This window comes from Rhododendron vialii, chromosome 4a, assembly GCF_030253575.1.
Source record: "Rhododendron vialii isolate Sample 1 chromosome 4a, ASM3025357v1".
Taxonomy (NCBI): domain Eukaryota; kingdom Viridiplantae; phylum Streptophyta; class Magnoliopsida; order Ericales; family Ericaceae; genus Rhododendron; species Rhododendron vialii.
The window spans coordinates 19,864,717-19,886,598 of NC_080560.1; the positions used below are offsets into that span (position 1 = coordinate 19,864,717).

General features: G+C 42.9%; 1 protein-coding gene and 1 non-coding gene across 2 annotated transcripts; one reads left to right on the plus strand and one right to left on the minus strand.

Annotated features, from left to right (window-relative positions):
- Nucleotides 1-17,904: 17,904 nt before the first annotated feature.
- Nucleotides 17,905-19,215, minus strand: LOC131323796 (uncharacterized). Its single transcript, XM_058355637.1, has 2 exons — nt 18,625-19,215; nt 17,905-18,531 (listed from the first exon to the last, which is right to left on the minus strand). Exons 1-2 carry the CDS (start codon nt 19,213-19,215, stop codon nt 17,905-17,907), a joined length of 1,218 nt encoding a protein of 405 aa, XP_058211620.1.
- Nucleotides 19,216-19,595: 380 nt separating this feature from the next.
- Nucleotides 19,596-19,702, plus strand: LOC131325011 (small nucleolar RNA R71). Its single transcript, XR_009199579.1, has one exon. It is a non-coding gene; the product is annotated as a small nucleolar RNA R71 (small nucleolar RNA).
- Nucleotides 19,703-21,882: the final 2,180 nt, after the last annotated feature.

A 21,882-nucleotide genomic window follows, 5' to 3' on the forward strand; every position in this document is an offset into this window, starting at 1 on the left:
CGAAGAAAAACTCCAGCATGGAGAACCTGTGGAAGAGCTCCTAGAAGAACTTCTAGAGCCAGGTCTACAGGGGAGGACTGTGAGGATTGGATCGGGGTTGAGCACAGAGGCAAAGGCAGAACTGTTACAATTCCTAAGGGATGACAAAGACATTTTTGCATGGTCCCACGAGGATATCCCAGGGATTGACCCAAGGGTCATATCTCACAAACTGAACATGGACCCCACAATGCAACCTATTAAGCAAAAGAAAAGAACTTTTGCTCCAGAAAGGAACGAAGCTGCAGCCAAGGAGGTAGACAAACTGGTACAAGCAGGATCCGTCCGCAAAGTTCTCTACCCCGATTGGTTTGCCAACGTGGTTATGGTGAAGAAAGCCAGTGGCAAATGGAGAATGTGTGTGGACTTCACCGACCTCAATAAAGTGTGTCCAAAAGACAGCTTTCCTTTGCCACGAATTGACTCCTTGGTCGACTCCACAGCTGGGCATGAGCTCCTGAGCTTCATGGACGCATTCTCAGGATATAACCAAATCCAAATGCATGAAGGAGACCAAGAGAAAACCTCGTTCATAACTGACAGGGGATTAGATTGCTACAAAGTAATGCCCTTCGGTCTTAAGAACGCTGGGGCGACATACCAAAGGCTGGTCAACAAAATGTTCAAGTAGCAAATAGGACGCAATGTAGAAGTATACGTGGACGACATGCTAGTCAAGAGTGCCAAGGCACGAGATCATGTGACAGACTTGAAAGAAATCTTTCAAGTCTTGAGGAAATACCAAATGAGGCTTAACTCGTCGAAATGTGTTTTCGGGATCTCCTCAGGAAAATTCTTAGGCTTCATGGTTTCTCAAAGAGGCATTGAAGCAAACCCTGAAAAAATCCAGGCTATCATCACCATGCGCTCACCCTAGAACATAAAGGAAGTCCAGAAACTAACAGGACGTGTCGCAGCACTGAGTAGGTTCATCTCACGAGCAATTGATAAATGTCAAACGTTCTTCAAAGTTTGAAACAGGCCTTTGAATGGACTGCCACGGAGGAAGCAACTTTCAACCAACTGAAGGGATATTTAATGTCCCCACCATTGCTGAGGAGGACCCAAGATGGAAAGGACCTATATTTATACCTTGCTGTCTCCCCTCATGCCGTCAGTGCAGTTTTGATACGAGAAGAGCAGGGGATACAACTCCCAATATACTATACCAGTAGGGCGTTACGAAGAGCTGAGCAGAGATATCCCAGGGCTGAGAAGATAGCCTTTGCCATGGTAATAGCAGCCAGAAGGCTATGGCCATACTTCCAAGCTCACTCAATCAAAGTATTAATAGACTAACCACTTCGAAGGATCCTCCATTGTCCAGAGACATCAGGACGATTAATTCAATGGTCAATAGAGCTTGGCGAGTTCGATATAGAATACAAGCCTCGGATTGCTGTCAAAGCACAAGTGCTCGCCGACTTCCTCGCAGAATAAACGTATCCAGAACTGGAAGAACTCCCCAAGGAAGAACCTAAACCTTGGGTCCTTCAGGTTGATGGATCAACAACTAGAGAAGCAAGTGGAGCTGGTCTGATCCTAACGTCCCCAAAAGGACAACGCTTGAGCTACGCGCTTAGGTTTGAGTTTCAAGCAACCAACAACGAGGCTGAATACGAAGCTCTCGTTGTAGGTTTGGAGCTGGCTAAGGCCGTAGATGCTAACCACGTGTTGGCCAAAAGCGATTCACAATTGGTTGTAGGACAAGTCCTAGGAGAATACGCTGTAAAGGAAGAGGTAATGCAAAAGTATTTAGATAAAGTGAAATCCCAAATTGCAAGGCTTCAAAGCTTTAATATCGTCAGAATCCCAAGGGAGGAAAATACTGAAGCCGACTATCTATCAAAATTGGCCACGGCCAAGGATGATGCCATTCCACAGAACACACCAATACGATATTTGAAGATGCCAAGCATCTTTGCCCCAGGCATACGAGTCCAAGCTATCGACTACAACAATTCTTGGATGAGTCCCATCGTTGAATACATAAGAAATGGGGCGCTACCAAAAGATAAGATCCAGGCTAGGCAGCTCAGGATCAGAGCTGTGAAGTACTTGATGATGGGCGATGTATTGTATAGAAGGAGCTTCTCACTTCCATGCCTTAGATGTCTAACCACGACGGAATCTATGCGAGCCATGGAGGAAGTCCACCAAGGAGTATGTGGGGACCACCAAGGGGACCGCATGTTAGCCTACAAGCTCCTCAGGATGGGATACTACTGGCCCAGCATGCAAAAGGACTGCAAAGCAATGGTCCAAAAGTGTGATAAGTGTCAACGGTTTGCCAACATCATGCATGGATCACCCACAGTCTTAACCCCAATGAGGGGACCCTGGTCGTTTGCCCAATGAGGAATAGACCTGATTGGCCCACTTCCTATGGCAACAGGCCAGGTCCAGTATGCCATTATAGCTGTAGATTACTTCACAAAGTGGGTCGAGGCCAAGGCATTGGCCACGATCACAGCGGAAGTAACAATTGACTTCTTATGGAAATTCATCATTAGACGTTTTGGTCTACCACGAGTGATAGTCACAAATCGAGGAAAGCAATTTGACAATGCTTAATTTAAAGATTACTGTGTTTCCAAGGGAATACATGTACACTATGCATCCAAGGCTCACCCAAAAGCCAACGGACAAGTAGAGGTCACAAACCGAACTATCAATAAGGGAATCAAGAAAAGGCTTCAAAAGGCCAAAGGAGTTTGGCCAGACGAGCTTTATAATGTGCTATGGGCATACCGTACGACACCCCGAACTACAATTGGAGAAACCCCATACTCTCTTGCGTTTAGAGCTGAAGCTGTAGTCCCAATTGAAATTGAACTCCTCAACTACAGAACTGCAAGCATGGACCACCAAGAGAACCAGGAAGATCTTAGGGCTAAACTAGATCTCTTGGAAGAAAAAAGGGAAACAACAATGGCCAAGGTGGCTGTATACCAGCAAAGAATGATCAAATACCATGAAGCACAGGTTAGGCCAAGAGATTTATGGGCTGGTGACCTAGTCCTAAGGAAAGTTGATCCAACTGGAAAGAAGGTGGGCAAGCTTGGCCCAAATTGGGAAGGACCCTATCAGGTCTTGCATCACATCAAAGCTGGAGCATATAGACTCGCAACCCTAAGGGGAATGCAGCTACCGAATTCATGGAATGCAGAACATTTCAAAAAATATTACAAGTAGGTACTTGTAATGGAAATTTGTTTTTGTTTTTAGGAAGTTTATTTCTGTTTTTAGGAAACTTTTGTTTTCAATTAAACGGTTGGCAATAAAGTTGTTTTCATGAGCACCACGAGTTCTTTCTGTTAGCCCAAATGGCCAATAAAACTCCCCACGAGGGACGATTGTTTCGAACTTCCTGTGAAGCATGATATGGTCTATTTTTCCTATTTGCATGATAAGGAAGAACAAGCAACAATAATAAAATTCTTAAAATTTTATTTATTATAATCCACACCTCTAAGGAGGTGCAGATAGTTATTACATAAAGTACTTTGTGGGAAAAACCCACAAAGTTGCAACCTAAACGCTACCTCCCTCCCTCGGAGGAGAAGGAATCGGGGGCGCCGGCTGCCACTGAAAGCATCAAGTTGATCCCAGTTGGCAATCAGCACCATGCGGACGGTCTTCTCCATGACAAACAGTGAGTCCGCCATGGCATCCATCTTCACAGACAGCCCATTAATGGCTGCCTTCAAATTCTGCAACTCTTGGCACAGCTCTGAGATACGCTTGTTGTTCGCCATTGTGATTTGAAAAGAATGGGAAGTAATCCATCACAGCTACTGGTTTTTATAGCACATATTTGACGGTTCATTAACCGCTTGCTAAACCAATCAGCATGATCATAATCAAGGCACAATTAAAGCCACCACCTCAACCGCTTAGTATAATGGGAAGTTGCACTAGTGATTACCTCGAGCAGTTGAAAGGTTGGTCCTTATTAAAGCTTTCATAAAACTTATAGCACATCCTACCAGAACCTATAAAAGTGTATTAATTAATTACATGCCAAAGAAAATTTTTACGCTTAGGGGAGTGGGATTATAAGATAGACATAGCATAGCTAAAAGACGTAGCCAAGGCTATGCATAATAAAGCAGCTTCGGAAAGATTTCCTAGCTCAACAGACGTAGCACAGCTATGCACTCTAAAAAGTCATAACTTATCCAAAAGAATGTCCCAAGGGAAAATCAAAAAAAGTGTCTCAATTGTTTGCATCCAAACAATTCACACACTTAGGGGAGTAGGACATGGTATAAACCACAAAGTACACAAAGCTCAAAATAAAAATATCTAGCTTTGAAACAAAAACAAGAACCAGACCAAGCACAAGTGTTTGGCAAAACTGAGATAAAGACAAGAAATAAATCTATGAAAGACAACATACAAAGCTATATCGAGCACAAAAATAGATAAAGACCTCGGTCATTTAGTGTGATCTTTCACTTTTAATCTCGCATTTAAAACAGTGGTCTATCAAGGTGTAACTAAAAGTCTCTATCTTTTAACCACAGGATAAAAACCGTGATTAAAAGTGCCACAGAATTTGGCTCAAACTGAAAGCACGCTTTCATCTGCACCTGTCATGATTGTCAAAGAACATTTACAAGACTCCCAAAATATGATGTCAATGAGATCATCCTCAGCGATCAAGAAAATAAAGTTTCCAAACCATCCAAAGGCCAAAATTAAGGCCACCCCAACACGGTTAAAAAGTACGAAAATACGGAAAAGTATTTAGTTATAGACCCAAAAAGAAAACAAAATGAATCAAAAGTTTCTGAAAGGCCACTCAGGGGCCCAAGGTAGAACCATCAATAGCCTGCCCATCACCATATGATAGGCCAGGAGGTGTTACAGCTGGGATTGGAGCTTCAAGAGGCAGAGAAACCTTTTCTGGAGTTTGGAGAAGAGATGCAAGCTCGGGGCAAATGTATCTTTAGAAACTGCGTCATCAGCTTCATCCTCCTCCTTCTGCCCCCCGTCAAAACATGAAGGCCCTTCTTCTTCATCAACTTCAAATTTGGAAAAATCCAAATTTGGAAAAGCTAAGGCTGCTTGGCTCCTCATGGCTTCAAACCCATCAAAGTAATGATGGGTGATGTCTTGACGGTACTCAGGGGACTGAAGGAAGAGTTCAATAGCTTCTTTGCGAGCGTTTTTCACCTTCTCAAGCATCCCCATACTCATGGCCTTGTACTTCTCCATCTCCTTACCCCATTCAGAAAGTTTCTGCTCCAAACTACGAGCAGTAGCTACGGCCATGTCTCTCTCCTCCTCCAAACTTCTCTTTGACTTAAGAGCAGCATCCCTTTCGTTGATCACCTTCCCAAGCTCAGCAGACTTGGAGGCACCTTGCTTTGTGAGATTCAGAATGGCCTCTGTCAGCGTGACCACTTGTTTCCCCAAGCTATGGCTTTGGGAAGCAAGGTATCGACCACAAGCCGCAGCCTGCCAGACAGAAGCAAGAATTTAACATAAGGAGCAACAAAACAATGAGTTAATTTCAGAAAATAGAAGAGGATACCATGGCCAACTCGACCAACATTTGCTCCCCTACTGCCTGAAGGGACATCTCAGCCATTAGCTCTTTATCGGCTGCATGAAGCAGCCCAGAAACATGCTCAAGAGCATCGTTATAATTGCCCAGCACCGAAGGGCCGCCAGGAAGCTTCATCTTCTTCGCAAGAGGGGTACCCTCCCCAGCTACACCTTTTGGCTTTTTTCTAGATTTCTCAACTTCCCCCTCAACCAGCGGCTCAACCACTAAGTCAAGTGCGGGGTTATTAAGAAGATCAGCATCCAGAAAGCTGTCCACATTAAGCTCTTTTTGAAGACGAGAGCTCTTCCTTTTTCCTGCTACGGTCCCGGATGGTTGCTTCGCCCTTTCAACTTTCAGTTTGGTCAGAAAGGCTTTGTCCATTTTTGGTGCCATTTCCTGATTCTCACTTTCTTCCTCTGAAGAGAAATAAAACAAATGAGGGAATCAGCTGACACTAAAACACTAAATAAAAGTAGAAAGATACCTCGAGAGAGAGCTAAGGCCTCACGAGAAGTTTCTGGACCAAGCAAATAAACCGCTAAAGGATCTGGAGTTACAAGTAACTCCCAGCTATGGACTGTATAATTTCTGGCCTGTTTAAGCTCGGCCTCAATAGCAGGACTCGAAGGATAAAGTGCTCGAGCTGCACAAACATGATCGAATTCCTAAGAGAATAATCCAAGAATCATAATTGTACAGACAAAATAGAATTCCTAAGGGAATAATTCATAAAATTGAAAGGATAAAGAAAAGTTCAGTTAGCTTACAACTTGTGATAGGGACCCCCCACCTACGGGGAATCTGGGGGGCATACATTCCGACTTCCCAGTTAGGGAATTCCCAACCATCACCGCCAACAAAGAAAAACTTTGTCTTTCCAGTTTTTACTCACAGCAGGGAGCTCTGTTATTAGCTCCCCTTCACCAGGCCTTTTCGTGAAGTAATACCAGCCAACCCCTCCTAGGGCTTCCTTCACAGAAAAGTGGTTGAAAAAGGGGCCCTTTGTCAAAGAAATCTTCCCATCTGACATCGCGCCCCAAAGCACCGCACAGCCTATTATTAGACGCCAAGAGTTTGGCACAATTTGGCTAGGTGCCAAACCAAGAAAACTCAAAACATCCTTCACTACAATGGGCAAGGGCAGGCGCAAATCCCCTTCTAAAGCACCAACGTAAATACAAATCTCATTTTCAACAAGCTTACAAGCTCGCTCGGACCCTGAAGGCTTCCTAAGGGAAACTGAAGGTGGGATCGAATACCTAACCCTAAGAACAGCCAACTCCTCGTTTGTGATCGTGGATGGGATGTTGGAGGCAGAAAAAGCAGGAACCCTACGGGAATCCCTCGACGAAGACACAGGAGGCAAGGAAGTTCTAATGTCACTCGACTACCCAATATCAGACGACACCCTTATGCCGTTGCTACGACGCATCGAGACTTCTTCCTCAACGGTCGATTCCTCGGCTTCAAGGATCGAGGAGAAATTGATAAAATCCTTTGATATTAGGGTTCCAACAGAAAACTTGGGATATAAGTGAACTGATAGGTAAATGAGATCACGAAAAACCCTATTCTGGAGGGAATGGGAGTAAGGGGCAAAGTCTTCTATAACCAGGGAGTGAAGATTGATACAAGAAAAACCTATTAACCGGGACAAAATAAACTCATCTGGAACGACCCACTTTGGGTCTGAAAACTCTATACTAGGAGGAGAATCCAGCATGAAAAACAAAGAAAGAACAGCAAAGGAAGGAGAACGTACCTAAGAGGGACAGGCTCTAAGCACAACAACGAAGGAGAAATCATGAGGGAAGTCTCACAAAGAAGAGCGCCTGGGTAGACTCGGGTACTTCTCTGGCTTGAAATCGATCAAAACAAGGGAGAGAATAAAGCAATGAGCATCAATCCTGAGAACGGCTCCTCGATACACGTCATCCACCTCCCAGCACCGGAAGAACCAAGATCTTGCCACCTATCCCCATGATGTGACCCACGCATTTAAAACCTCCAGGAAAAGAAAAACGGCGGTAACCACCAGTTAGGTCTTACCAATGTTCCCAACCTGTAGAGAATAACTGAAGCATGGAAACAGGGGAGTACCTGATGAGTAAGGAAAAACCTAACAAGGTCAGCACTATACGATATACGAACCTGGGAGATAGCGGCCAGCTTCGCCCATAATTCCCAAGGAGACATAGCCTATGACAAGGTCAGGGGATACCGGCTCCGCCTATAGGACGGAGCTGGCATGAGGTCCAAGGACCAGCTTTGGCACTTGGTTAGAACGGGATAAATAATATTCTTTGGATATTATTTATCCTAACCAAAGATGCCCGGATGGGATAAACTACAACTCAAATCCTACAGGATAAGGAATGCTATAAGATGAGATAAGCGCTAACCATCCCAGATGTACATGGACTCCTAGCTAAGGCAGAACTCCTCCTCACCCCAAGCGGGGTGATCCGGAATACAGTCCTACGAGGACTCTACCTCCCAAACAAGATGCCTATAAATATGACGGTAGAACTCTAATAAAAGGTATGCAATCCTAAACAGAGAACCAAAATACTCTGAGGTATACTACTGACTTAGGCATCAGAGGGTGGTTGGCAAGCCACCACACCGGTGACCCAAGCTCTCACGTTGTCTTTGCAGGAACAGGTCGGGGCCAGATTCAAAGCTGATTCATCACCGATATTGATCTTTACCCATATACTGCAATTTAGAATCCTGGTTTTAATTAACGATATCAGGACAAGTAACAATCAGGACCACACCCACCTCTGACCACCCCGGCCCTTTAAGGACCACCACTGGCCACCGATGCAACCCACAGCTCTATCGTTCCTCAATTTGTTGATAAGCAACTCAATCGACAATCTCCATCTCCAAACACCCCCTTCAATGAGCCCCCACTTACGTTATCCATTCTGGCCGCCTGCTACATTCTGCTGACCAACTCATCTTGCCGAACCTTTCTAAACCATCCCTCATTTGTCTTCAAAACATATTTGTGAACATATCTATGCACGAAATGTTGTCTTTATGTTTACCATAAAACAAAATTTGTATTCTTTTTCTCTTGTAAATTGAAAACTAACGTCACCCATCACATTCTAACCAATTCATCATTATTGTGTCATGCATGTACTACTTCTACATCATCGATCTCTTCCTTATCTCGAGCTTACTTTCTTTCTCCAAAGGTTTCTATGGATACCTTAATTGACTTTGATGATAACAATGCATATATTCCATTATTAAAAGAGAAATATGATTTTATTTTGTCATATTTGATACTGATTTAAATAAAGGATTATTTTGTAGGATTTTGTTTGGGTACTTGAGGAAAGATATATTCTACACCAAATTTTCCTATCTCCAATAGTCAAGATTTAAATTGAAAGGAGGAAGATTAAGGAAAATTTTCTCCTAACTTAAATGGTTAGAATGTGGGGAACCCCCTGATAGGCCACTATCTCAAGGAGTTATGTAGACTCCATTCCCCCGGTGGGGTGTTATTGGCCAAAACAAAGAACGGGAGGAATAAGGTGGAACGTTTTTGTAGGAGGTTGGGGTTTAGAAGGACAATCGTTGTTGAGCCAGAGGGAACAAGAGGAGGGTTGTGTTTCATGTGGAGGGACGAGTTAAGGGTCCAAGTCATGGGTTCTTCGCGGTGGTGGATCAATTTGGACATCACGTTTGGGGATGGAAAATGTTGGCAGATGTTGGGGATTTATGCGAGCACAGATATACGGGATCGAAGGGATTTATGGGCTGAGGTTTCACAATTGGTAGCAGATAGGGAGAAGCCGTGGGTTATTATGGGGGATTTTAATGCAATCACCAGTAATGACGAAAAATTGGGAGGGAGGGACAAAGAAGAGTGGGAACTGAGGGATTTTAAGGATTTCATTAGGACAAATTAGTTGATTGATATTGGATATGTTGGACATCCATTTACTTGGAGCAATAAACAAGGAGGGTCTCAAAATATCCGTATACGATTGGATCGGGCGTTAGTCAATGTGGAGTGGAGGATTACATGTCCGGATGGGGTGCTTCGGCATCTTCATCCCTGGGGATCCGATTACTGTCCCATTTTGCTTAATAGTTCAGTTCCTGGGTTCTCTAAGAGGTCACGGTTTATTTTTGATAGCAGGTGGATTAAAGAGGCTCAATGTCAGGAGATTGTGGCTAACTGTTTGAGGCATAGGATTCATGGTTCGAGGTGGTTTTCTATCCAACATAGGTTGAAAATGTACAGACAAAAGTTGAGACAGTGGCAGGTTCATAACCCTCGAAACTCAAAGGTTACTATAAAAGATTTAGAAGAGCATATGGAGAGATTGGAGGAGGAGGATTTCTTTGATGCAGACAATTATCGGCAAGTGGAGAGGAGCTTAAAAATGGCAGTTGGGGAGGAGGAAGCATACTGGAGGGCTAAATCATGCACACAATGGCTACAATTAAGAGACCAGAATACAGCCTTTTTTCTTGCTCGGACAGCCCAGAGGCGAGCCCAAAACAAAATACATGGATTGGAGAATGATCAGGGCGTATGGATAGAGGTAGAGGTGATGTTGAAAACATTATTTTTTCGTGTTTGTCTTCTATTTTTACTTCTAGTAATCCCCAAAATTTTGAAATGGTTTTAAGGTGTATGGATAGGAAGGTGACAAACAGAATGAATCAAAGCTTAGTTAGATATGTAATGGCAGAGGAGGTGAAACAAGCAGTTTTTCAGATGGACTCATATAAAGCATCCAGTCCGGATGGTTTTACTATTTCCTTTTTTCAGTCTTACTGGGATGTTGTTGGCAGGGATATAGTAGAGGCGGTGCGTAGTTTTATGTATTCGAGGCATTTACTTATGGGCTGAACCACATGCATATTGTTCTTATCCCGAAGGTAAAATGCCCTATGAAGATGGGACAACTTCGTCCTATTAGTTTATGCAATGTGGCGTATAAGGTGCTAGCCAAAGTTCTTGCAAATTGGTTGAGTGTTCGCTTGCCGACAATCGTTTCAAAAATTAGGGGCATTCGTAGCAGGTCAGTTTATTCATGATAATGTGATTTTAGGGCTGGAGGTTATTCACCATCTCAAATCGAAAAGACGAGGGGGAAGGTACATGATGGCGGTGAAATTAGATATGAGTAAAGCATAAGACCGTGTGGAATGGCATTTTATTGAGGTTGTGATGCGGAGAATAGGTTTCAATGAAATTTGGATTGGGTGGATTTTGGAATGTATTTCCAGTCTTAATTAATGGGGAGAAGCATGGATATATAGTGCATCTAACGGTGCCGATAGTGATTTAGATGTTCCGAAGTATATGTTGGTTTTGTTCCATTTAATCTTTGTAATCGTTTATAAAGATTAATAAAATCTTTTTGCTTAGCAATACATATATGTATACATATATGTGTGTGTGTGTGTGTGTGTTGGTTTTTCGGCCCAGATTAGGGGTACTGGGACTCACTTCCTGACCGTTGGCCGGAGAGGCTAGGGGACTATTCTAGTTTAGAAATGTCATGCCTCACCGCTAGGCTATGCACATGCAGATGTTTTAGGATACTTACCATATTAAATGACCATTTGACTATTCGTGAGAAAAGCTGGTTTATTCGACGTCATTTTGTACCTATTCGGAAGCTTCGCACTCTTCTTTGGGATCAACCACGTTAGCATGTTGAAGGCTGACGTTCTTTTTCTTTAGGATTGGTGAAATAAAGGGTGGAGCAAATTCCGGTGTTTACACATATGATCCATTTCTCGCTTTAGGTCCTTCAAATCTTTGTAATTTGTTTTCAAACATTAATAAAATTCTTTATTTCCTCTTCAAAAAAAGTTTGCATGTGACCCAAATTTAAGTTGTTTGTAGGCAGTGGATAGATTTTAATAGGGAAAATGTTTATTGATAGTTGCATGTGATCTAAATTTCAATTCTTTTAGCTCTTCAAAAAAATATTCCAGTTACTTTTTTTTTTAAATTGTGACAATGCGGCATGAGTAACAAACCGAAGACAAGAATAAACCCGTCAAACCGAACCAAACCGGCTATTAATACGTGGTTTGGTTTGTAAAATGCCAAAGCCGAAATGTCCGGTTTGATTTGAACAAATGCCCCAACCGGACCAAATCGAACCGTTTACACTCTTGATCATTATTATACATTGTTTTAAGACTGTTTTGTCGAAAAATTATTCAATGCCCGTGGGGCACTGCTTGCGACCTAATAGTGTGCCGAAATAAGAATGCCCCAAGCTTAGGACAAGGTCGGTTGAAAGCATAATAATACCCGGAAGTCCGGGATCGAATCCACAGGGAACGCATCCATAACTTGTTTCAGAGATTAGCTTGCGTAGAGGCTTTGGCGTTAGGGCCGCCAACCAAACTTCGGCGTTCAGACGGCCAACTGAAGGATTTAGTTAACTGGCTACTTAACCTAACTATGGCTTTTTAACTGGAGATTAAAAACTAAAGGCTAAGTTTAGGGATAATTAACATCCATAACTCGAAGGCATCCTTGTTCCTCTCTTTAAGACAGGGATGGTAAACATAATTAGGGTTTTTAAGACAATTGTCAAACACTTGGAAGGACATAGCTCTGAGTATCATATGTGGCAAGAAATTGAAACCCTAGCCTACATATGATCAAAGAGATTAACACCCCCAAGTTTTGATACATAAAAATACCTTAAAAACATGTTTACCCTTGGAAAAGATAGATTACTGAGAGGAAAACAAGGAATACTCTCGGTTACAGGATGTTAATCATCCCATAACCTAACCTTGCTACACTACTCACACATAATGCAAGGAGAAGTGAAATGAGCTAGGGTAAGGAAGAAAGAACACGAAATCATACGTAAAACGGAAATAAATGCTAGATTGATGAGGATCCCAAGAGTACTTACAACATTAATGACCACCAAACCCCTCCAAATCCACCAATCAATGCTCCATTAATGAGGGAGTGAGAGTTGGTGAGGAGAGGGAGGTAGAGAGAGAAAGAGCTAGCTTAAAATGATACAACATAACCCTAAAAACGTGCAAGGGGGGTATTTATACTACCCTTTTTAGTTACAAAAGAAAATAAAAATCTACGGAATCAAGGAATCTCCTACCGGTAGAGATTTATCACCTACCGGTAGAACGGCTTCGAAGCAAAAGATGACTGTTGCTTTAATTGGGTTTCTACTAGTAGGCATTGACCTCCTACCGGTAGGTCTTGTCTGGTTATACTAGTGAACTTTCTGTTGGAAAATTGAACCGGTAGGCATTGATCTCCTACCTGTAGAACGTCTATTGCTGACAGTCTATTTCAGCATCTTCATCCTAGGCTTGATCAAACTCTCCGGGGCTTCAACGATGCTCCCTCGGAGTCCATCATTGCTCCATTTAGACCCCTCGGGTCCCCAATCCGTGATGACGTAAGCTCATGGCGTGAAATCTGCCTTATTTTCGAAGAAAACCTGTAAACACCAAAAAAAATGCACCTTTCGCGCAATATCATTCAAATTGAAAGAGTTATGCGCGCGAGCGTGGCAAAATTGAACGAGATAAGCCCGATTATTTGCACTATTGTGGGCTTATCACACCCCCTACTTGGACTTTGCTAGTCCCTAGCAAAAGATTAACAACTGACCAAACACTACGCAATCTTCCCAACTGAACAAGGTACGATACATATGCTTGACACTTCAAAATAGCAAGATTCAAAGTAATCTCTCTAAAAAGGTGCAACAACTCATCCCATCGACATGCCATGAACTGCATTTAACAAATCTCACTCAAGTGAAACACGTGAGTAAGTTTAGCAAAGCGAGCCTCAATTCCAACACTCAGAAGGTAATCACTCAAAAACTACTTCACTCAAATGAAGTAAACACTACACAAAACGTAACCCATGATTAGATACAAATGGCTTATGCTATAACTGGAGCTCAAAAAGTTACGCATGCAATCAAAGAGATGCTTGACAGGGAATTGAAGCTATATTATGCACAATTAATGAAAATCAGGAAAAAACATAACTAAAGTAATAAAAGATTCCGAAAACGCATTGCATAGAGGACATCGGTGCATTTAAAATTAACTAAGGACTTCTTGGCTTGTAATGAGTTCCAGGCTATAAAAAAAAAAAGAAAAACAGGTTAAACAAAATGGTTACCGGCCTATGCTAGTTTGGTATACTACCCCATGACCGGAACCACGACCTACGACTGCCCAACTAGCCATACAAAAGTCATTGAAATGAAAGATAAACGACAAACTCGATAAGCAAAGACACAACTGACTCGGCCACCGACACAAAAATAAACTTACTTAACCTTCTACTAACTTCACCAAAGTCACAAACCACTGCCATCTCCTCCATCACTGAGCTCCCGGTCCAAAAGTGTGCTCAAACATTCCCGGATCACATTGTTGCTCCAACTCACGGATCTCATCATCATCAAGCTCATCCTCCGGATACTCAGGGCTACGGTGCTCACCAATTGCGCGATCCGTGGCTAAATCTGCCGGGGGCTCGTACCTCCTACATGTTTGCTCCGCCATCTGCTCGTAGTAAAAGTTTGCCTTGCCATCCGCCCTCCTTTGATCCTCCTGGATTTCAGTTGTACGACACAAAAGTTTACTCAAGCTTGTTCAAAGTTGATCCTTATTTCTGAGGAGCGGAGCCTGAAGGGGCTTGGGAAGAGCCAGCTTTAGGATCCCCTTGGCCTTGCACTTGGGCTTTCCGCATCTTTGTCACATTGGTATTGCTCTTATGCTCAGAAGTAGCTTTAATAATGCCCGGGGAACTAGGGTTAAGCTTTTGGTTGGCGAGGCTGAGGCCGTTGGCAAGGCAAAACTGGGTGATCATTGCGGGAAAAGGAAAGTTCAGCCCCTCTTTGTAGGTATGCTTGAATTGCACAAGTTGATCAAAAATCCATTTGGCATAGTCCATGGTCTCATCTGGATTCATAAACACATAAAGCAACTCCAACTCGAGATCCCCAGGTGTTTTCTCTGTCCCTCGGGGGTAAAGGTTATAGTGTAGGACCTTATTCATGGTGTGGTATTTGTCTTTCAAATCACCCCCTGCTTCCCCAAAAACACCTCCCTCGAACACCTCAGCATAAACCACATCCATATCTATTTCCTCCTCATCAGCTCGAGGATAAGTTATGGACTCGGCCATCGGCCTCTCATACCCAAGGTAATCAGCTATGACATCTGGGTCTATAATAATGTCAAAACCGCCAACGGTGGTTTCAATTTCAGAATCCTCAATGCTATATTTCATATGTGAAAAGAAAGCAACAACCCATCTCTTAATATAACCTTTAACCTCTTTAAAAAAATGCTCCATACCTTTGTCCCTGATGACACCAATGTACCTATTCTCTGCTAGGTTATGCTCGCAGGTAACCTTTCACCCTTTAAGGGTGGCCACCCACTCTATGTTCTTCTTCCTCTCTCCCTCCTCTTTTCTCTTCTTCCTGCGCTCCTCCCCCTGCTTTTTAGACGGACCACTATCCCTTTTTCTTGTGCCCAAATTGACCCTCCTTCTGGAAGCGTCACGCGAACGCATTGCAGCCGACATGGTGGAATGGGGAAATTTCAAAACTAGGGTTTGGGATTGGGAAGGGGGTAATGGATGGGACTAGGTAATTTTGAAGGTTTAGAAAGGGAGAGAGATGAGAAGATGGGAATCTAGGAGGTGGGTTGGGGGGGTGGAGTTCAAAAACCGTGAGATCTCTGTTGGAGGCAGTGAAACTTGAGTGATTTGTGGAGGAATCAAGGGTTTAATGGAGTTTCAATGGAGTTTGGAAGAGGATTTGATAGAGGAGGAGGAGGGGTTAGGGTTCGTCAGTTTGGAGGAGGGGAAGAGAGAGAAGTTTGGGTTTAGAAATGAAGAGTGAGTGTAAAAATATTGTCCGACCCCTTTTATATTTTTTTTGGATCTGTCTCGTCCTACCGGTAGGCACTGATCCCCTACCGATAGAAAAGTTATTTCCCAAATCGATGACCTTCCTGCTTGCATTCTCTACCAGTATACCCTACATCCCTATCGATAGAAAACCTACACTCTCTATCGGTAGACTTGGCATTAATACCGATAGGAAATTTGGAATTCAAAAAAATTTGCAGTATGACCCCTCAAGGCAATTCCAAACTTCCAATTCATTACCAGCCACCTTCACTGACAAAAAATTACAGCCCGAACACCCTCCTAACAACCGGTTCCCTAGGTTTATCAAAGGAATTGGACCCGGACAAAGCTCAGACATGGATCAAAAGTGACAATATGTGGTTTATTCACAAAAAACAATGCCTTGTATCATATTTCAAGTACACCTTAGACTCCATTGCAATGCATACCCGAAATCAAATATACCAAAGTATGTACAAGAGAAGTTATAACCCTACACAACGGGTACGATAAACAAAGAAAATATGGGATACAACAAAAAATGAATCTCCACTCTACATACTCAACCAACTCAAATGCACTTAGAGATATGTTCCAGATGGTTCATGTATATGCTAACGGGACAAGTTGCACAAATTTCAAATGGTGCATTCACACCGATACCCTAACTACATACGAAACCAAAACGAGCATATGTTGAGTAACTCAAAACACGGGAAGATTACACAAAAATTTTGCCCCCCCCCCCCCAACTTGAAATATGCAGTGTCCTCAATGCAAAAGACAGTAAATAAGGAGAGGGAGAACAAAAATGTACCAACGGGGTGGAATGTCAACCACCCAATACCTCGACCAAGTTGGAGGATTTTGCATCATCACCTGCGTTCGTCATCAGAACCGCTTCTAAGGCCCACTGCTTCGGCTCCGCCTCCAGAACCATAGCTAGTCGCACAAGGCCATCGCCAGGGCTTTATTGGGCTTACAACCACGACACAAAGTTGCACCCATGCTTAGGGCTCCTGACTGTCTCACTTAACCGTCGGTAAAAACCAGCATGGCCTAGGAACAAACGAATGTCCTTCACACACTTAGGCATCATAAGATTAGCAATCAAGTCGATTTTTTCTTTGTCTGCCTTGATGCCCTTCTTTGATACAATATGCCCCAAGACAATGCCCTGTTTAACCATGAAATGACATTTCTCCCAATTCAACATAAGGTTCTTCTCCTCGCATCTCTCCAACACTTTTCCCAAATTTGACAAGCAATCCTCAAAAGAGTCCCCGAAGATTGAAAAGTCGTCCAAGAATACCTCAACAATACGCTCCACCTTATCACTGAATATACCCAACATGCATTGTGAAAAAGTTCTCGGAGCATTGCATAGCCCAAATGGCATTCGCCTATATACAAACGTCCCGTAGGGGCAAGTGAAGGTGGTCTTTTCTTGATCATCCAAAGAGACCGCGATTTGATTGTACCCCGAATAGCCATCGAGGAAGCAATAGAAAGCATGACCGGCAACGCGCTCTAGGAGTTGATCAATAAACGGGAGAGGAAAATGATCCTTGCTAGTGCATGAGTTGAGCTTCCGGTAATCAATGTAGACACGCCAACCGATAGTGACTCGAGTTGGTACAAGTTCATTATCGACATTAGCCACCACCGTGACTCCGGATTTCTTAGGAACAACCTGTATCGGGCTAACCCATTTGCTATCGATGATAGGGTAGATGATGCTTACGTCCAACAACTTCAAGACCTCCCTTTTGACCACCTCTTTCATAATCTGGTTTAAGCGGCGCTGGGGTTGGCGGCAAGGTTTGACGTCATCCTCGAGATAAATATGGTGAGCGCACAACGAAGGATCAATTCCTTGAATATCGGCAATCAACCACCCAATAGCCTTGGTATGCCACTTTAATATCTCCAGAAGTTGAGATTCTTGATGCTCATTCAACGAAGAAGAAATCACAATAAGGAATGTTTCATCGGGCCCAAGGAAAGCATACTTGAGAGTATCGGGCAAAACCTTCAACTCAAGCTTCGAAAATTGCACACTTAAAGGGAGAGTCTTGCTTGCTAAAGGTGGCAACTCTTCAAATTTTGGAGACCAAACATCCGTCCCACACACATCCTCCACGTCTAACAAAGAATATAAGTACTCCACCTCCGATGAGTCTAGAAATGTCGCCTCTTCGGTGGTAAGGCATACTTCCAACGGATCCTTGTATAAGAAAGTATTGACATGCTCGTAGACCAAAGAATCAATAAGATTAACTTCATGGATACACTCATCATCCCCCATTTGGCTCCCAATATTGAACACGTTCACCTTCATCTTCATATTGCCAAAAGTGAGGTTGAGTAAACCATTTCAGCAATGGATAATGGCATTGGCTGTGACTAGGAATGGATGCCCAAGAATGACCGAGGTTGATGTTGAAGCTTTTGAGGTAGGTACAGGGCAAGTATCCAACACGACGAAATCCACGGGATAGATAAAATTGTCGACTTGCACAAGTACGTCCTCCGCCATCCCTCGTGGAACTTGGATGCTTCTATCAGCCAATTGAAGTGTCACCGGCGTTGACCTCATCTTCCCCAAACCAAGTTGTTCATAAACAGAATACAAAAGTAAGTTCACACTAGCCCCTAAATCGAGGAGAGCTTTCTCAATTTTCGTACCCCCGATCGTGATGGAAATGGTTGGACAACCCGGATCTTTGTACTTGGGAGCCGCGTTGGTTTGGATGATAGAACTCACTTGCTCCATCAAGAACACCCTCTTTTGAACATTCAACTTCCGCTTTTGGGTGCATAAGTCCTTGAGAAACTTGGCATACGTGGGAATTTTCTTGACCGCATCCACTAACGGGATATTGATTCTCACTTGCTTGAAAAGCTCATAGATCTCGGAATTGGTATTGGCATGGGCCGACGCCTTCAATCTTTGGGGAAAAGGGGCCGAAATTTGGGACACGGGGCCTTCCGGCTCTTCCGCCTGAGATTTTTCTGGATGCTAACCAACGGGAGAGGGCTCCGAGGTTGGTTAGTCGATAGGAAGATCCAGAGTTTGCAAGATACTTGGTGTTACCAGAGGCTTGATAGGCTTGGGAGGAATGGCCTTGTCAATCTCCTTGCCACTTCGCAAAGTTGTAATGGATTTGGCTTGCTCGGGACTAAGCACCGAAGAGCCTGCCACATAATTGGTGCCTTGAGGATTCGCTTGAGGTTGAGTCGGAAGCTTCCCCTTTTCTTGTTGAAGAATCCCCACCGTATTAGTCATCTTTGCCATTTGATTCTTGATTTCCCCGAGTGTTTGAGTAGTTTGCTCGTTGAGGGACGTTTGGCTTTGCATGAAAGATGACATAATTTCCTCCAAGGATCGCTTTTGAGGTTGGAAGTGATTTGGCCCTTGAAGAGGTCCCGGCGGTGCAAACCCCGGTGGTTGTTGATTTTGGGAGAACTTCGGCGCACCTTGAGATTGAGAAGGCCGGAACGCTTGGTGTTGTTGAGGTGGTGAAACTTGAGGAGGTCCAAGAGGTTGAGAATCGCTCCACTGGAAATTAGGATGCATCTTCCACCCTGGATTGAAAGTTTGAGAATAAGGGTCAAACAGCTGATTAACGGCATTGACCTCCAATGGATTGGTTCCTTGGAGAATATCCTTAATGGCGGGGAGCATTTGACAATCTCCCGTAGCATGACCTGCAACTTCACATAAAAACACAAATTTCTTCCGCCTTGGCCACAAAGGCCATCCCAGCAACTTTGTTGAGTTGTAAAGTTTTAATTTGGCGGGAAAGCTGGGCGACCTTATGAGCTAACTCATTTTGCTCATTCAATTGAAATTTACCGGAATTGCTCGGAACCGGATTAACCACGTTCTTTTCGAAAGGGTCCGAGCAATCCCAGTTTTGAGTTTTTTCAGATAACTCCTCAAAATAGTCCCACGCCGCATTAGGGGTTTTAGCCATGACTCCACCCACACACATGCTATCCATAAGAAGTTGGGTGATTGGAAAGCATCCCTTTAACAAATATTCGACTCTTTGAAAAACCGGTAAGCCATGATGTGGGATGGAGTTAAGCAAATCCTTATACCTCTCCCAATATTGATAAAAAGATTCCCCCTCTCTTTGTTTGAAAGTTTGAATTCGATTCATGAGTTCCTTTGTGAGATGTGGGTGGAAAAATTTCATGTAGAAAGCCTTTGATAAATCCGCCCAATTTGCCAAGGATTGGAGCCTCATGTTATTCAACCAAATCTTGGTTTTATCTTTCACAGAAAATGGGAAGAGTTTTAGTGTTGCGGACTCAAGCTGAGCGGGCGTGGATACTATTGTGGATACCATCTCCTCAAATGCCCCGCATATGAGTGTACGGGCATTGTTTATCTTTGCCATAAAAAGATGGCATCATGTTGATGTGATGCATTTTCACGATGAAAGTATTCGCCTCGGTTGCAGCTGGAAGGACTATAAGGGCGGCGGAGTAGTATGGACCGGATTCAAATAGTCGCTCATAGTCCTTTCGGGCACAACAGGCAGCATTTCGTCTTCACCGTTTTCGCCCATTCTTTTTTTAGGAGGGGTTCCTACAGAAAAAGGAGTTCTTTGGGGTGGTGGTGTCCTTGCTCGTACCCGACGAGGAGTTTTGGGTCGAGGAAGAGAAAATGATCTATGAAGCCTTTTAGAACTCGGGCTCTGAAAGGCTCCACGATGACCACCACGCATACACTTTAAAACCCTTCTCGAGAAACAATGGACAACAAGAATAAAGTAAACAGACAAGAGGGGCTATGCCACCACCTCGATAAGAAAAGACAATAAAAGAAAAGGTGATTTGTGCTTACTCCAGCTTCGTTAGACCTCACGTTTGAGAGGTTCAGGTTAGAGGTATCCACTAGATTAAGTACACATCACGCAAAGTGAAATTAAGCGAGATACTTACAATGATTTGGCCAACCTCCAAAAATAAGCTATAAAAGAAAGCGCACCCCGGCAATGGCACCAAAAATGCTTGCGACCTAATTGTTTGCCGAAATAAGAATGCCCCAAGTGTAGGGCTAGGTCGGTTGAAAGCATAATAATATCCAGAAGTCCGGAATCGAATCCACAAGGAGCACATCCATAACTTGTTTCAAAGATTAGCTTGCGTAAAGGCTTTGGCGTTAGGGCCGCCAACCAAACTTCGGCGTTGAGACAACCAACTGAAGGATTTAGTTAATTGGCTACTTAACCTAACTATGGCTTTTTAACTAGAGATTGAAAACTAAAGGCTAAGTTTAGGGATAATTATCACCCATAACTCGAAGGCATCCTTGTTCCTCTCTTTAAGACAGGGATGGTAAACATGATTAGGGTTTTTGAGACAATTGTCAAACACTTGGAAGGACATAACTCTGAGTATCATATATGGCAAGAAATCGAAACCCTAGCCTACATATGATCAAAGAGTAATACACCTCCAAGTTTTGATACATAAAAATACCCTAAAAACATGTTTACCCTTGGAAAAGATAGATTACTGAGAGGAAAAGAAGGAATACTCTCGATTACGGGATGTTAATCATCCCATAACCTAACCTTGCTACACTACTCACACAAAATGTAAGGAGAAGTGAAATTAGCTAGGGTAAGGAAGAAAAAACACTGTAACGCCCCTGAATTTTGGTCAGTAAAAATTTCGTTAAATATTTGAATTTTATTTAATTTACTTATTTTTTTTTGAGTGGCTATATGTTTTCTTGTAAATTTCGTTGTAGTTAGATTTTGGTGTCGACTAGAAACCCTACGTGACCAATTTAGTTAATTTCCAACCGACTACTTGGAGGAACCGAGCAACCGACTTACCTAGTTACTAGATGAACCTTTTGGACCTTTTGAAACTTTTGAACCTTTTGCTTTTACCCATTGGTCCATAATGGTTAGGGTAATTTTTATCCATTGGACAATAAGCCCCCCATTTAATATTTTTGTAAAGTACAAGATATAGTATTTTAATGGTGTATGTTCACATGTGCAAAGTACATTTATTCTTTGTTTATTGGGGATTCTCCCACCCCTCCATTATCCATTGGTTAATAACCACAAGGGTAATTTTTGTCCATTGGATAATAAACTTTTTATTATAAAAGTACATGTAGTCTTTTTAAAATCTTATTTTAAAATAAAAGGTACTTGTACTCTTTTGTCCATTGGTTATTAACCGCAAGGGAAATTATTATCCATTGGGTAATAACCGTTAGGGAAGTTAGTGACCCTTGGATAATAGAGTCTTTTGACCAAATAAAGTACCGATGTGACTAGAGAACCTTTCAATAAAGTTGATTTGACTTGTACTTTATTAT

Coding starts and splice junctions, on each gene's coding strand:
- LOC131323796 (XM_058355637.1), bottom strand. CDS start 19,215: ATGCTCCCCGCCATTAAGGATATTCTCCAAGGAACCAATCCATTGGAG. Junction 18,532..18,624: donor CCAAGCCTATCAAGCCTCTG/GTAACACCAAGT, acceptor GAAAAATCTCAG/GCGGAAGAGCCGGAAGGCCC.